At 44.4% G+C, this 17,089-nt stretch overlaps 2 protein-coding genes across 2 annotated transcripts in view; both read right to left on the reverse strand.

Annotated features, from left to right (window-relative positions):
* Positions 1 to 89: 89 nt before the first annotated feature.
* On the reverse strand, positions 90 to 5,081 carry LOC119648199. Its single transcript, XM_038049795.1, has 5 exons — positions 4,945 to 5,081; positions 3,000 to 4,882; positions 2,742 to 2,938; positions 2,541 to 2,678; positions 90 to 2,479 (listed from the first exon to the last, which is right to left on the reverse strand). The coding sequence occupies exons 2-5, from the start codon at positions 4,873 to 4,875 to the stop codon at positions 146 to 148; spliced, it is 4,545 nt and encodes a 1,514-aa protein (XP_037905723.1). The 5' UTR covers positions 4,876 to 4,882; positions 4,945 to 5,081; the 3' UTR covers positions 90 to 145.
* Positions 5,082 to 15,669: 10,588 nt separating this feature from the next.
* Positions 15,670 to 17,089, reverse strand: part of LOC119648107 (importin-7) — a 28,638-nt gene continuing 27,218 nt past the window's right edge. Inside the window, exons 13-15 of the mRNA XM_038049622.1 lie at positions 16,961 to 17,082; positions 16,739 to 16,892; positions 15,670 to 16,670 (exon numbers count right to left, since the gene is read on the reverse strand). Coding sequence (XP_037905550.1) covers positions 16,474 to 16,670; positions 16,739 to 16,892; positions 16,961 to 17,082 — 473 coding nt within the window. The 3' untranslated portion in view covers positions 15,670 to 16,473. The remainder of the gene's footprint in view (positions 16,671 to 16,738; positions 16,893 to 16,960; positions 17,083 to 17,089) is intronic.

Genomic DNA, 17,089 nt, shown 5'->3' on the forward strand with positions numbered 1-17,089 from the left:
GAGCTGTTGCATCGGTGATTTGATGTGTTGTTGCTGTGGGTATCATTTCGAATGCACAATGCTAATTTCGAGAATTCAGAACACACAAACATTGTGAAATGGATATTCTTTATTCGACCACTCTCTTACAGACTACTTCTAAGGTTTATCGATTACTATGAAGCGATTTCTGTTCCGCTTTCAATAAGTTGAAATAAATTCGCTTTACCGCTTTAAAATCTGCGAAGGACAGCATATTCCCTGCCGCTCGTTGCGATAGTTGATTTAGCTTCTCCGTAATAGAGTCTTGTAGACCCTGAATGCTCATACAATGGGCTATAAACTTCAAACATTCCCTGGACCAGAAACATGATGAATTTTTCGATGGTTTCATGCCGGGTTTCATTGGAGTCGATGACACCTGATTCAACAAATTATTGGTCTCGTTGTCCCATTTCTTGTTGATCTCGCGTATTTTGTTGGCGACAAAAGTGCCAGAGCCGCTTCTTGGGCCTGCATTAAATGGAAACTGTCGATGTGAGGGCTTCATTGGTTGGCTCAACATATTGGGAGAAGGGTGCTGGTAATTTGGTGAATTAGATGTGGTCGGCTGCTGGATATGGAATGGTGGGGGAAGCGGCACATTCTGGAATTGATTTTTCCTCCTGAAAAGTGGACTTTGCCCAGCCTGCTGCTGTTGACGAGACGGAGTTTGACTCTGGTTTCCAGATTTTTGCCGGGCATGTCCTACTTGTTTCTGCGGACTCAGGCCAAATTCAGTTCTTGGGGTTTTAATTGATTCGAAAGTTTGCTCTTGTTTAATATTTTGGTTAATTTTAGGAGGTTGTGGCGGCTGCATCAGCTTTTCCATTTGTTCCTTCGTGAAATTGGTATCCAAGACTTTCTTCCCAAGCAATTTATAATCCAGTTTCAACTCTGGCAGGTTGTTGGTCTTCTTCATGTTCATATACACACGAATAAGCTGCTCATAGCAACCATGTTGGAAGGATGAGAAAATATACCGATAGTGCTTCTCAATCTGTTCGCGTAGGTCGAGCGTCACAGGCTCATTGTTTGTGCATCCTTTTAGCTCTCGTAGCTTATCCTGAAGATTCGATAAATGCATTTGGCCATCGCGTAGCCCTGCTTGCCCCATCAAGACCATATTCAAAGTGCGACGATACTTCTCAGCTAATTTAAAGTTGGATTTTGATGAGCGACCCTCATTGAACTTCATTTTCTTATGCAAATCGATGACATCTCCAAGGTCCTTTTCCAGCTGTAGAATACTTTCCTGCAACACCTTGATCAGATTATCGCGGGCTCGCGGCAACTTTTGCGATTGCTCCAGGGTCTTGCGGTTCTTATCGTCCGATACAGCTTTCATTTTTTCCATAAGTGCGGTGTGGAATTTGTCCTGATTACTTGGTAGTCCGTGGATAACTAGAACATTGCCGACCGCCGACCAGTCCATTATCACCTTTACATTATGTTCTCGCGATGACTCTACCAAAAACTTTGTCCCTTCTGGCGATAGTAGGAATTGACTGTGGAATTTGCTCGGGTAGATTTTACCTTCGCAAGATTCTTCTGACTGTCCCTTTCCTTCGATATTCTCTCCCTCGGGGTTTAGAGTCTTACTATCATTATCTTCATCTGAGTCGCCTAATGATATGAAGTCAGGTAATGGTCCGACTTTTCTTTCACTTTTGGTAGCGGTTTCCATTTCCGAGTCGCCGGAAATCGGTATGAAATCCGGCAACTGACCTACACTTTTACTTCTGTCGATTTTAAGTGTAGACAGTGACTCACCATCATTCTTTTCATTACTGGGAAAGTGTTCAGAGAAGCTGTAATTTGAATCAGTGTCTAAAGCTACCACGTCGATAGCCTTGCCTCCTTCCTGGACAGATTTTCTTTCAGCAGAATCCTCAGTAACTCCGACTTTATTTTGTTCTAAAGCATCCAACGCATTTTCATCAAGGTTAACATCGACATTCTCCGTGACATCCATCTCTTCGCGTGCTTCCACCCCTCCGCTTATATTCAACTGGATGCTGTTATCGTCCTTATCGAGTTTCCTACGTTTCGCTTGTTTTTTCATAATCTTTTTGTCCTCTTTTTTTAACCTTTTCGCGAATGGGTTCAGAACGTAATTTCGCACAATTTTCGATTCTGGAGCATCGAAAAGATCTACTGCAGCCAGAAAACGTCCGTAATATTGATTTTTGGTTACTTTCTTTGAGAAAGGAAAAGTCACCGTTTCTTCTGGTGAAGACATTAAGTGAACTCCAATAGCTCCGCTGAAAAAGGGTTCCTTAATCTTGATGTCTTCGTAGGTTTTCGAATGGTACCGGATTTCGCTGAGCGGTGCATGGTATTCGTTTAACTTGTTTGAGCTTCTACAATGCTCTGGCAAATGACCGCGCCCCCCACAAATGCAACAAGCCTTGCGCTCGTTGTAGAATACTTGAGAGTTCGGGTGCTCGTTGATGGCAGTCTGAAAAGAGATTGGCACGCATCTGTTGATGAAGGCATTACTGAATAATAAATAAAATTACCGTGGAGTGGTAGCGGCGCCACTTGTCCGGGCATAGGTCAATACTGTGACCACGAATTTTACAAATCGGGCATATCTTTGAATTCTCCATAATACAATTCTGACAGGACCGGGTAAAAACGTTGGTCTTCTTTCCACACTGCAAATAATAATAATAAAAAGTAATCCTTAAAGTTAAAATCAAATCCGGATATTGCCTTACTCGTAGGCAGACCGCATTAGGACACCTGGGCTCTTTGTGGCCAACGTCACCACACACGAAACAGGTGAGATCCTTCCGTGGGAGAGGGCATTTATTGCGATGATGTCCGAACTCGCAGCAGTTGTTGCACTTCATATTCGTGAATTTTCTAGATACTGGGAATCTGTCTGCGTTAAGTATATGCCAGTCGGCACGTCCTTTAATAAGAAGTATCGAATTAGAATGTAAAATTATAATGAAAACATATTCGACACCCACGATCCATAAGCCTGAGGATCCTGTCAACGTTGAATCGCTCCTGTTGCCAAGAATGTTCATAGAATCGCACCATTTCCTCATTCCAAGTGACGTGATCACGATTCGTGTACACAACATGCATGAAATCCAACTTGTTTTCGTCAGTTACTTTCGGAGCAGATGGCGATTTCTCCGCAACAACCCCAAGCGCACTGTTCCCTTCGTCTGATGAAAGGTATCTCTCTGTAAGGTCTTCGAATTGCAGCTCGGGAGTAGGGTCACGGCCGTGCCTTGGCGGCTCTTTGAAATCGTCCAACTGAGTGCTAATCGTATCAATTACGTCGAACAACGCCAAATCCTTTATAGCATCGCTAGGAATTGCGTTCTCGTCATCGTTGCTGTTTGATTCCTTGTTTGCTTGCTTCAGAACGTCCTCCGCGATCTCCCGAGCCGTTATGTCAGCTTCGGCACTATGATTAGATCCGTGGCTTTCATCCAAATCGGCTACAGTGTCGTCATGGCCGCGTGCAATGTTCGACAACTTATCGATGAATTCCCTGTCGTCAGCGTTGATGGCATCTCGACTTGAAATTGTTCGACTCTTCATCTTCCGCTTGCAGTTTTCTATCGCCTCGCCACGAGCAATGTACGGAATGGATGTAGCGGAATGATCTCCTTCCTCAGAATCTGTGGAATCATCGTTCGGCTCTGATCCTTTGTTACTGCTGGACGCCCGCCTCTTCCGCAGTCTTTTCGTTTTTGCAACGGCCTCTACTTCCTCTACATCTGAACCAGATGATTTGTTCACTGCGCCCACTTTGTTCCGGTTGCCTTTCTGGTACACGCTCTCTGGCATATCCGAGCTCTCGCTTTCGTAAACATCCACTGCCCCGATGTTCGCTTGAGTGACTTGATAATCGCTAGCCTGTTTCTGCCGTGTCAGTCTACTTACCCTTTTCGTAGGAGTGGCAAAATTTCCTGACTGGTGACTTGCACTGTCGAGAACCTTTTCCGATCCGTGAGCAGAGCCTGGTTCGGAGGTGGGACATTGCAATTCGTGGTCATCGGGTATGTTTGTCTCGCTCAGAAGGCGGGTTTTGTCTTGCTGCCCAATAAAATCGTCAGACATAACAGAGTTAGGACTGTTGCATCGCGAACCGCCCGTGCCTACTTTCCGCTCGCTAGGCTGTCTCGGATCGGATGGTTTAGCAAACGACTCTCCATTGCCGTCGTCTTCGCCTTCATCAGAGCTTTCTAAGGTTACTATAGGAGGCGGCGGAATGGGCACAACCACTACGTCACCATCATCCTCATCCGACGACTCTAGAACAATCGTCTCTTGGGTCTTCTTGCTTTTCATTCGCGCCATCCGTGATTTGAGGCGCTTCTGATGGATTTTCTTGTTTTGTTCGAGCTTACGCAGTTTCCTGTCCTCAAAATTTCCGGGACGACTTTTCTGGTTAATTTGGGCCGCCCCTTTAGACTTCGGTTTCTTGCGTGCATTTGCTACGCTGAATGGATTAATGCTTCTTTTTTTCTCTGGACCACCCCCAGAAGCCAAAAGGGTGGCCCCAGCGTCCGGTTCATTGTCTACGACTGCCTCAAATGGTGGAGCAGCGGCGCCTGACGTTGAGGCTGTAGCCCCTATGGAGCTCTCCGGCCCACTTCTCACGAATTTCCTGTGTTGCGAGACCGCTGGCTTATCTCCCTTCGCCCAATATCGGCTGCTGTTATCAACTACATTACCTGATTGCCCATTGTCATTCACAGGACCGGTCGACTGCCCAAGGTCGACAGCATTTTCAGCTGCCGCCGTCTCCCCAGGCTCGACCGCGTCATGATGCACTTGACTGTAAAGGCGCACTTCTAGTTCTTGCAAATCTTCGTCATTTTCCATACTTTTCCTAGAATATGCATCGATTGTTGACAGCTTACAGGTGCGGTTTTACTAAGAAATACAACTTACTTGACATACGATTAGTTTAGTGATTCAACAAAGGAAAATTTTAGACAGAAGCGATACACTTGCCCGTCTAGAACACGCGACAAATTTGAGAAGATGACAGTCGAAGAGAGGACAGGTTATGGCCAGTCGGTCAAACGTGGCGCTGGTTTCGCAATGAAGACCATAACCATAAACCGGAAATCAGTTTGATTTGAAAGGAAAATATTTTTTTCAACAGCCATTGCAGTTGTGCTGAAATATATGAAATAAATTATATGGGACTTGGGCTATATGTTTCTTTTAAGGAAAATGAACGTAAAAGTTTTCACGAAAAGAAATAGTAAATATTTCTTGGTTTGAACGGGAAACTGCAAGGTGCTCAAAATTTTTAATGAGTTTGGAAAGGTGTTTTTCTTCAATTGAAACACTAGGGACTGTAGCGTTCGTTACCGAACATTAACTGAAATCATAAAGTTTGCCAGCAATACAAATTTGGTGATCTCATCAACATTATTATTATTCTGTTAAGGGAAAGTCGCACCGCGTCCTTGAAGAACTATTGTGTCCCCTTTTACTGGTTATAGTGTACCTGTTGATCATAGTATCTCAAGCAGGCCTGTAACCGTTAGGAACTTTAGTATGTTCCCCACTTCCAGATGTTTCAGCTTTGCATCTGGTGTGTTCTCCCAGATGTATCGACCTACTTTGCACAAGTGCCGGACACTGTCCCAGGACGTGCATAAAGGTTTCGTCCTCCTCCTCACAAAACCTGCAGGCAGTGTCCGTAGATATCCCTAGCTTCCCTAGGTGATAGTTCAGCCGACAATGACCAGTGAGAATTCCCATTATGATTCGTAGGTTCTTTTTGGTGAGGTTTAAGCAATCCTTTGTACGCATGGGTTCGTATCCCCCAATAAGCACCCTGAACTGCTCCACCACTGGTAGGCCCGCCCAATATAGTTCCCTCAACCGTTTCTCCTCGTTTCTTAGATTCATAGCCTTGAAACCGTTTCCGATTCCACAGAAGGGTTCTCGCCCGTGTAAAGGCATCCCTGCTCCCTTCTTGGCTAATTCATCCGCTGCCTCGTTGCCTTCCAACCCAGTATGGCATTTGTCTATGGCGTAAATTTCCGCCTGGAATATGCTAGTGTTCCTGCCCATTGGCTCAAAGTACATTTTCCTTGGACCAATGACACCGGCACCTGCTCCCTCTGCTGTAAGGGATCCGTCAGTGTACCAAGTAATCAGTTGCTGGTTTAAGCCGTATGTCGCAGCCACGCTCTCCCAGTTTGCCTTGTTACTCCAGCGTGTTTCAAACTTCTTATCGAAGTGAAACCTCGTTGTCATGTTGTCCCTCGGTATCAGTAATTCGGGATACCGCCTAGAAAGGATATCAATCTTCCTTCGATTTAGGCAGCTCCCCGCCTCACTCATACTACCGGCCATCCTGAATATTGATCTCCTTGCCTGCATCTGTATGTGCAGATGGAGAGGGGTTAACCCCAGAAGGACCTCTAGGGATGCCGTTGGGCATGTCCTCATTGCCCCACTGATACACACGCAAGCCAGCCTTTGGAGCGTATTTAATTCCCTGGCTTGTGTGCTCAGTTCGGTTCTTTCTGATCAGATTACCGCTCCATAGGTAATCATTGGCCTTACTATTGCAGTATATATCCAAAGTAGTATCTTCGGGCTGCAACCCCATTTTTTTCCTGCTATGGATCTGCAAGTCATCAGAGCCCTCGTGGCTTTCCGACATGTGTCTTCCAGAGTAATTTTTGGTCTAGCGTGATTCCCAAATATTTGACCTTTGTTTCTCGTTTCACCTCCATATCATGTAATGTTATGGCTTTCAGGTGATCCAGCTTACGCCTCCTAGTGAATGGTACTATGGTGGTTTTGGTTGGGTTGATCCGCAGACCCACCTTCCTGCGCCAGGCACTAGTAACCCTTAATCCAGTTTGGATTCTATCACATAGGGTATCTTCATATTTGCCCCTACAGATTAGAACAATGTCGTCCGTATAGTCCTGGACTTGTATTCCAGTATTAGTTAACACGTCCAGGAGTTCATCCACTACCATACTCCACATCAGCGGCGATAGTACTCCACCCTGTGGACAGCCTTGAGTGGTGTTCATGATAATAGAATTTGTACCTCTATTTGTCTGCTTTCTAGCATTTTGCCCATCCAGAGTGCCAGGGTGTTTCCCACTCCTTTGCGGCTCAGGGCATCCTGTATCTCTGTGTGCGATGTGTTGTTGAATGCTCCTTCGATATCTAAAAACGCGCACAATGCAATTTCTTTTGTTTCTATGGCGTCCCGTAGTACCTCTGTCAGCTGATACAGAGCAGTTTCAGTTGACCGTCCTGCCCGGTAAGCGTGTTGACAGTGATGTAGGGGATTACGCTTTAGAACGTTAGTTCTAATATAGTTGTCTATGACTTTCTCCACCGTTTTGAGTACGAACGATGTTAGGCAGATTGGTTTGAAAGATTTAGGGTTAAAAGGATCCTTTTTACCCACTTTCGGAATAAAGACCACTTTTGCCCTTCCCCATGCCCTTGGTATGTATCCCAGTGCTATGCTCCCCCTTACCACCCTTAAAAGGGACTCTAAGATAATTCCTAGGCCTTTCTGGATAAGTGCTGGGAAAATGCCATCTACTCCGGGAGATTTCAAGGGTTTAAAAGTTCCCACTGCCCATCTTAGCCTAGCTTCTGAGCATACCTCTTTTGCTAGTTTCCAGCTCTCTTTCCTTCCCCTTTTATTCGTTGTTGGGGTGTCAGGCAGATAGTTGTCGCCTGTCGCCGAGGGGTAGGACCCCGGGAAATGAGTTCTGAGAAGCAGGTGTACCCTGTCCTCCTCATTCTCGGTGAATGTCCCATCTTCCTTTTTCAAGCAGACAGAGGATATTCCCCCGTCTTTGGCTACAGCTTTGTACAGCCTGGTTGCTTCTGTGATCTGTTCAATCCCTTCACAGAATTCACTAAAGCTATTCCGTTTCGCTTCCCTGATCGCGTTGTTATACGCAGTCAGTGCATTTTTATACCTCCGCCAGCCCTCGGTTTGTTTTGCCCGGTTAAAGAGTTTTCGTACCTCTGTTCTCATTCTGGCTAGGTTCTTGTTCCACCATGGTACATCCCTTGATGACTTGACTGTCTTGGCCGGACAGCTGGCCTCATATGCGTCAATGAAGATTGTATTGAGGTTTTCCACCATCGTTTCTAATTCCAGTTCGCTCCTGATGTCACCGCCCCCTTGAAGGTGGGCAATGTTGTTGCTCAGGTGCGTTGTGTAGGATTCCCAATCCGTTCTCTTGGGATTCCTTATTATTCTTTTTATTTCGGAGTTACCCTCAATGTCGAATCTGATTATCCTGTGATCAGACATTGAGGGTTCATCCGAAACCCTCCAATTCCTGACCATCCCGTTCATTAGGGGTATTTCCTAGAGTTATATCTAGTACCTCTTGTCTGATGCTGGTCACAAATGTTGGAGTGTTCCCTATGTTGTATATTTCTAACTTATTGCTAAGAATAAATTCGAGAAGGTACTCACCTCTACGATTGGTGTCGCTGCTTCCCCAGACTTCGTGGTGGGAGTTGGCATCGCAGCCGAGAAGAAGTGGTAACGCCCTCTCCTCGCAATACTTCGTCAGCTTGGCGACTTGTTCCGGTGGAGCCCGGCTCTCGTCTCCTGGGAAGTATCCCGATGCTAGAACTGCCTCTTGAGTGCTCCTCCCGGCTTCCAATGAGACTTGGATAGCCACAAGGTCCCCGGTTAAGAACTCTGAAAGACATATGTATTTTAAATTACGTTTGAGAATTGTGCAAGCTCTTGGTTTTTCACAAGAGGAGTCCCAAATTACCTGCATGTCTCCTCCTTGCAGACCGCGAATCTGCCCCCGGTACACCCAGGGCTCCTGAGCCAGCACTATTCCCATGTTCTCCTTGGAATTTGCCCTTGCAATCACTGCAGATGCAGCTCTCGCATGGTGGAGGTTTATCTGGGCTACCTTAGTGCTGGCCATTGGCTCCGTTATTGTTTGGAGCTCTTCTCCACTGTCGGAGTGTCACCCTCCTCCTCCGACATGGCGCTTTCCTGCGCGTCGCTGTCCACCCCGAGCTCTAGGAGTCCTAGGTCTAGGCCGTCCAGCTTCTGCTCTTCACTGGGCAGCAGGTCTATTTCCCTGGTTGATCCGGATGTATATTTTCATGTAATCAGATATTTTTTATTCCTCGTCGTCGCTGAGACACTACAGCCAGCTACAGGCCAGAATAGCATTGGTTTGTAGAATGTCCTTCCCCCGACTATCTCGATCAATCGGCGGATCAATCCTCCAATTTTAAAACCCGAGCAGTGATGCGCTATCTTCGTCAACAGAATCTGCCCAGGGATTTTGGGGTCTCTCCCTTCCAATACATTTTAGGTATCCGAATGTCGTCCATACGCTGAACGTGTCGAGCCCATTGCAACTTCCGAAGTTTTATTAACATGGAGGCTTCAGTGTCTCGAAATATTTGCCATATCTCATGCATGTATCTGATTCGCGAATGGTCGTGTTTTCATTTAGCTGCTACTATTCTCCTCAGGACCCTCCTCTCGAAAGTATCCAGTTTTTCTGAAGTTAGTGCTAGGGTTCATGTTTCACATTTGTAGCATACCACAGGTCTTATTATAGTTTGGTATACTCGGAGCTTCGTTTTTTCTGTGTATGCTGCTAGCTTTTAAGATCGGTAAAACCGAGTAGTAGGTTCTCTTTGCGAGCTGGATTCGACGTTTTATTCCTTCAAGTTAATTTCTGAGTTTTGGAAGAGGTTAGTAGCCCGGTAACTCTGGGTCTCCTTCCTTCTTGCTTTTCCTATCACAAGTAAACGACATTTTTGTGCTCCGAATACCTTTGATCACACTAGAATGGTCATTCGTTGTTTGTTTTTTTTGTGTCTTGGTGTCGCAAATGTTTCCTTTGATACCAAGCCTTTGTTGGGAAGTATTTTAAAATCTAATCCCATTTGATTGCATCTATATTAGTCACAAGGGTTCCTTCTTCTTGAATGATTGTGCCTAATGATGAGATTGAACCCAAATTTCGATAGAAAAAGCATGCGAAATGTTCAAAACTTGGAACCTTCAGAATATTGATAGATATTCAGCACAAGGAAGAGTTCAATATGAGCAAATTCTCTTTCTAATTTAGTCTATCAATGCCCATACCCATTCAAAAGGAAAAGCAAAACGACTGAAGACTAATTTTCTATATTATGAATGAATGTGAGTTTCGATCCTACAACTGGATGCAAATTCAGTGCCTTTGTGCTCCGATATTCCTCCAGAGCCGCCAGAGCGTTAACGTTTTGTTTGAGATGATGACCTATCATGGGTTCTCTTTAATCTGGCCCTGGAAAAAGTGATTCGCGATGTAAATGTTAGTACGAAACGTACCGTTTTCTTCTAGTGCACCCAACGCCTGGGGAGAACAACCCGAGATGTACGGTCTGTCTTCATCCAGATCGAATAGTCAGCGCGAAATTTTGGGCTGCACAAGACGAAGTACGTGGTGGCAATATTAACACCAGAAACGAAAGAACCAACAGCATCAACTGGCACTGGTCAAAGGAGAACAATAAAGATAGAAAACTATAACTTTGAGACCTTTGATAATTTATCCTATCTAGGGTCGAAAATCACAACCGATAACAGCTATGATGATGAAATCCGTGCACGATTGTTGGCTGCAAAAACTGTTTCGCCTGAAACATCTCACCATAAGGCCACAGCTCGTATTGTACAAGACAACGATCTTACCAATCTTTATGCATTCCTTGGCCTCCTCCTCCTCCGAAGAATTGTTGGCCACCTTCATAAGGATGGACGATTCCATAGTCTACATAACGACGAAATCTATGAGTGATACCACGACCTTCTGGTTGTGGATAAAATCCAGCTCAATAGCTTGCGGTGGACAGATCACTTAATCTGTATGGGTGTCTATAAGGGCAATATCTATGGTAGAAAAAGAAAATGTGGCAGATCCTGCTTCAGATGGAACAATGGCATAGGTCAGGACGCCGCACAGTTTTTGGGATATCGAATTGGCGGATTTTGGTGAAAAACCGGAATGTCTTGAGCTCCTTACTAAGGTACAGGAGTGCAGTTTGTTGAATTATTTGTGGAGCAAGGTATGAAACAATATTTTACCGTCCTTTTTGACATTTCAAGGCCGAAATTAATTTTAAGAATTTGATTTTTAACTGCTAACTGCCGGTCCACCGAAATTTCATGACTTGACTTGTGACGTTACACAACATGGCACGGGATTTTCAGACTATAGGAGTGATTTCCGTCATTAGTGCCAACCACACTAGTGCTTCATAGGTCAGCACTGGATTTATCACGACTTGTTATATTCAATATTTCGTATAATGTCCCAATGTCTTACTATTCTTATTTCAAAATCTGGAAAATGGAAAAAGGATTTTCAAAGTTTCTCCACCGGGGCCCTCCTTGCTATGAATACAGTCGAGAGACAGAGGGTTCCATCATGCAATTAACACCGTGCTTCCAACTCAGATGTATAAAGGCCTCCACTCCACAGCGTAAAGAACGATTGGAATCGCTCCTGCTATTACAAAAACGATGACTACTTGCTTACTGCTCGCAGTTTCCAGACGATATATCCACGATAGGCGTTTGGGGTATACCTATTTACTGCTTACAAGTAAAAGAAGCCGTTGGAACTTCTAACATTACCCACCATAACCATATCCAAACATTCCAAAAGCGGCTTTGTCTACGGTGTTCTTGAGAAGCTCATCTTCAAGTTCATCATGTCATAGTTATTCACCGTCGATTAAGGGTTACTCCGTCTTCGCCTTTCACGCGTTGTGAATCCGCCTAAGCTTGAGGCAATTTATAAGTCTCACTCATTGCCATCCGCCCGTGTTATCCTGACAGATGCTGCTAGTAAGCCATTATCAATCAAATCATTTAGCGTCACTGTTCGAATTTCAGGTTGTCAGAGATCAGTTTTAATTAGTCGATTTCGCTACGCTGTAGCTCTGTTTGGATTGGCCTTTGCGTTTGTCAACCGCTTACTTATGTCTTTGAACATTAACTGAGGCAAATCAAGAGAACCTCTCCAACCTCTGATTTTCGACGCTCTCAAGCTGTCATCATCAATTCTTAATACATGAATCGCATAATCCCCACTGCGTGTAAAACGATCACGACCTATCCCTGGCTTTTGTGATCCGCGCTCTGTCTTCAACTTAGCGTTTAGCTTCTCTGAACCACTTTTCTGGCTTCATCAATTGGCAGAAGTGCACTATTACTCAAATTGCAATAAGCTCTGGGCTTCACATTTGCAAGGGAAGTTGTCGCCTCGAAATCATCTGACCTTTAGCACTACCAATAAGAGGTTTTTAGATCTTACATTCTTTATATTAAATTCCTGTTAAACATAAACGTCTCTTTCCCCACATTTCTTTATCCATTGTTAGCGATTTTTTTTGTAGATCGTGAGACACTAATTTAGGACCAGTGTATGCTTTGTGGTCAAAGGGTAGTATAGGTCCCGGGGCGAAACGTGGATTGGTACCCACGATGGAGCATAAAACCTGGGAAATGCCTGCTGAACCAACACCAACAGCTCTACTACCAAACCCTATCTCCACCTCCACATGGTGACCGCTGGGAGCTCTTTCTTAAAGAAAAGCTGCACACGGAGAAGGATGAAGGCGAGTCTCCCGCGCCTAAAAACGGGACAAATTGTACCAACTGGTCCTCCAGGTTGGGAGTTGGGTAGGGCTGACAACCCTACACGGAAAACAACTTGTTACGAAGCCACAACAGGAGCCTCGGACAGGACGGATTTTAAAACGACGAACCCGGCAACGACAACGGAATAACGATTTGCGCATTTTCTCATGGAACGTGCGCTCCCTGTACAGAGATGAAGCTGATGAGCAGCTAGCCGATACCCTGTATCAATATAGGGGTGATGTAACAGCATTGCAAGAGATGCGATGAACAGGGATCGGTTTCCTGGAGAAGATATATATTATATATATTATATATATATTATAGCGGTCATCCAGTAAACCATGTGCTCGGAGTAGGTTTCTTAGTAAGCCAAAAAATGAAACCTGCTGTTATCGGCTTTGAAAACATAAGCGAACGGCTATGCACTCTGCGATTGCGAGGCAAGTTTAGAAATATAAGCCTCATTAACGTTCACGCCCCTACAGAGGGCACTGCAGAGTCGGAGAAGGATACCTTCTACGAGGCAGTAGAACGAACCCTCGAAGCCTGTCCCAGATATGATATCAAAATCATACTTGGGGATTTTAACAGCCAAGTAGGGACAGAGCCCCTATTCAGGCGATACGTTGGCTCCCATAACTTACACGAAAAAACAAATGATAACGGACTGCAGATTATTCAATTAGCAGGGTCACACGAAATGGTTGTTGGAAGTTGGTTTGCGCGAAAAGCGGTCCACAAACATACGTGGGCCTCTCCAGACGGGACCACTTTCAACCAAATTGACCACGTGTTGATCGAACGCCGCCACCTCTCAGCCTTGATGAATGTCAGAACATATAGGAGGGCCAATATAGACTCGGATCACTATCTCGTTGGCATGGTGTTCCGAGCTCGAATAACAATACCACCTAGAATCCCCTCTGACAATCAGGTGAGAGTGAACACTAAAGCCATCCACAACAGAACCCTCCGCGACACCTATAAGAGGGAAATGGATGCCGTAATAACCGCTGTCAACAGAGAACGTGGAAATGAAGCATCAACAAATGATCTTCACAATCACCTGAAGAACGTTATAATGGATATGGCCACAAACATACTTGGCCACAGTCGGAACGGCTGGTTTGACGATGAATGTAAGCTAGCAACGGAACGGAGGAATGCCGCATACCGAGTAATGTTGCATTCTCAAAGAACGCGGGCACGCGCAGAGACTTATCACGAACTCCATCGAGCGGAGAAGCGACTTCACAGACGGAAAAAGGAAGCCTGGGAGAACCAAAAAGTCTGTGAACTAGAAAAGTGCAGGGAGCAAACGCACCAGGCGCGGAAGTTTTACCAACAAGTCAGCAGGATGAAGCCTTATACACCTCGATGCTCATCCTGCCGAGACAAAGAGGGAAATCTGATTTCCGACAGAATGGGCATATTAGAGCGATGGGTTGAGTACTGTGATGAGCTACTGAACAACCAGAACATCGGCGAGTTGAAGGTCCCGCCAACTGAGGACGACGGACAAATACTGCCACCACCAAGTTTAGGAGAAACAGTCCGTGCAATTCATCGGCTAAAAAATCATAAGTCGCCAGGAGCCGATGGAATTACAGCCGAGTTAATTAAATATGGAGGCGACCAGTTACACCAAGTGGTTCATCAACTTGTGCTGAAGGTATGGGACAGCGAATCAATGCCTGACGATTGGCAACGAGGCATTATCTGTCTCATACATAAAAAGGGAGATATCACACAGTGCAGCAATTATAGAGGTATCACGTTGCTGAGTACCATCTATAAGATATTCTCCACTATCTTACTAGGCCGGATAGCCCCATACGCCCAGAACATCATTGGCCCATACCAAAGAGGCTTCACTCCAGGCAAATCAGCAACAGATCAGATTTTCTCTCAGCGGCAAGCGATGGAAAAGCTGTTGGAATATGGACAACAGTTGCACCATCTGTTCATCGACTTTAAAGCCGCTTATGATAGCATAGCCAGGGTAAAACTGTACACGGCCATGAGAGAATTCGGTATCCCGGCGAAATTAATAAGACTGACTAGGCTGACCCTGACCAATGTGCGAGGCCAGATAAAAGCAACAGGATCACTCTCAAGAACTTTCGACATCAACAACGGTCTACGACAAGGGGATGGGCTATCATGCGTCCTCTTTAACCTGGCCCTCGAGAAAGTGATCCGTGATGCTGAGGTAAATGCAAGACGTACGATCCTCCTATCTAGGGTCGAAAATCACAACCGATAACAACTACGATGATGAAATCCGCGCACGGTTGTTGTCAGCCAACAGAGCCTATTTCAGCTTACAAAGACTGTTCCGCTCGAAACGTCTCACCATAGGGTCAAAGCTCTTACTGTACAAGACTATGATCTTGCCAGTTCTCATGTATTCCTCGGAAACTTGGGTTCTTAGCAAGAAAAATTGCGAACTCTTGGCCGCGTTCGAGAGAAGAATCTTCCGAAGAATTTTTGGCCCCCTACATGAGGATGGACGTTTCCGTAGCCTGCACAATGACGAAATCTATGAACGATACCATGACCGTCAGGTTGTGGATAAAATCCGGCTCAATAGGTTACGGTGGGCGGGCCACTTAATCCATATGGATGAGGATGATTCCACCCGGAAAGTCTATAAGGGCAATATCTATGGTAGAAAAAGAAGACGAGGCAGACCCTGCCTAAGATGGAGTGATGGCGTGGGTCAGGACGCCAGATAGCTTTTAGGGATATCGAATTGGTGGACCTCGGCGCAAAACCGGGATGTCTGGAGTTCCTTATTAAGGCAGGCCTAGACCGGATACCGGTTGTTGCGCCGTTGATGATGATGATCAAGGTATGGTTTACAACTATTGAGAAGTTAATTGAAATTACCACGGGAGGCAGAGGGATCCTATTCAACTTTCTGGTATGAATAGATCATGGTAAAATCAGAAATGTTTCACAAATAAAAAATCATTGTATGGACTTTTTGCAAGCGTAATAATTTTCTTTCTTTTCTTTCCACGTAAGGTTGTTACAAAATATAAATATGACTTGTTTCTATATATCTGTTTATACTTTCACAAGTTGAAATTTGCTTTCAGCCATTACATACAATTTTCATTAAATCTGTTTTCATTGATCGTGTCTGCAAAACTACCATTTGCAGGGGTTCTAAGTGTTCGAAAACGAGTAAAAAAATGGTTGGTAGTCCACCGGTTCAATATTTTCAATCGTTCGTTAGTGTGTACTATGCAAAAGTAATACAAAAAGAAGTTTAATAATAAATATTAAAAAAATGAGTGTATGTAGTTGTGTGGTGTGTAGATGAAACAAAGAAGCTACAAAGCAACTTCTATCTTCTCAGTTATTCACCACTTTCTTATTGGTCGGTTATTCTTTTTTTACAATTATCGAAATTTTGCTAATGCTAGAAACAATTATTTGAATTTCGAGTTTTAACTGCTTTTAGAATGGCCTTTTCAATTGTTTGGTTTTTTAAGACGGTGGAAAGCGAAATTATGAAGATTCAGTGGTAAGAATACTTCCACGGTATTCCGCTAAGCGCCAGAATGCAACAGTTTCGCAAACTCGGTGCTGCCGAATTGCCTTCCCTCCGTACTCGATACAAAACATTGTTTTATTTAAAATAATTTTATATATTTTGTTTTGAATAGCTGTAGAGCTGTTTTTCATTTTTGCTTAATTTGATCAAATTAAAGAGAAATTAATTATAATATATTTAGGACAAAAAGTAATTAAAACCAATAACATACTATTAAACATTAAGAGCCGAACTTAAATGATGTGGGAATTGTTTGTTGCGTGAAAGCGAAGCCACCGCGCTTTTCGATGATTTTTGATTCTCGTTGAGCCTTCTTTTGATCCGCCGTGACCATAATCTCTTGAAGAGACTTGGCCTGTTCTTGTGTTAGGCTGCTAGTGAGAAGTGCATACCAGGCTTGGTCTTGTGAGGATATAGCTGTTGGTAAGAAGAACAATTTGAATATTTTTCATACAGCTTAAGCCGTCGTTTTTCTGTGTACTTACCGGACATTACTTCCTTAAAGCTGACGTATTCATCAACAGCGTTCTCCAGATCCTCCTCATTATCGATCGGTGTTGTATAGCTTTCCAAAGCAGTTTCTACTAGATCTGCGTCTGATAGATCATCGTCATCGGAGTCAGAATCTTCTTCGTCATCCTGAGCATTGACAAAATAGTGTGAATTCGCAAAAAGGACAATAATTCATTTTCTTAGCACCAGTTTACCTTGTATTCAACTTTCATTTCGAAACCAGCTTCATCGGCCTTCTTTTTCGCAAAATCTCCAATTTGTTCTAAATAGCCCGGCGCGAAATCGTCGATGGCGTCCTCGTCACTTGATAACGCCTCTGTACG

Source organism: Hermetia illucens, chromosome 2 (genome assembly GCF_905115235.1).
Source record: "Hermetia illucens chromosome 2, iHerIll2.2.curated.20191125, whole genome shotgun sequence".
NCBI lineage: Eukaryota > Metazoa > Arthropoda > Insecta > Diptera > Stratiomyidae > Hermetia > Hermetia illucens.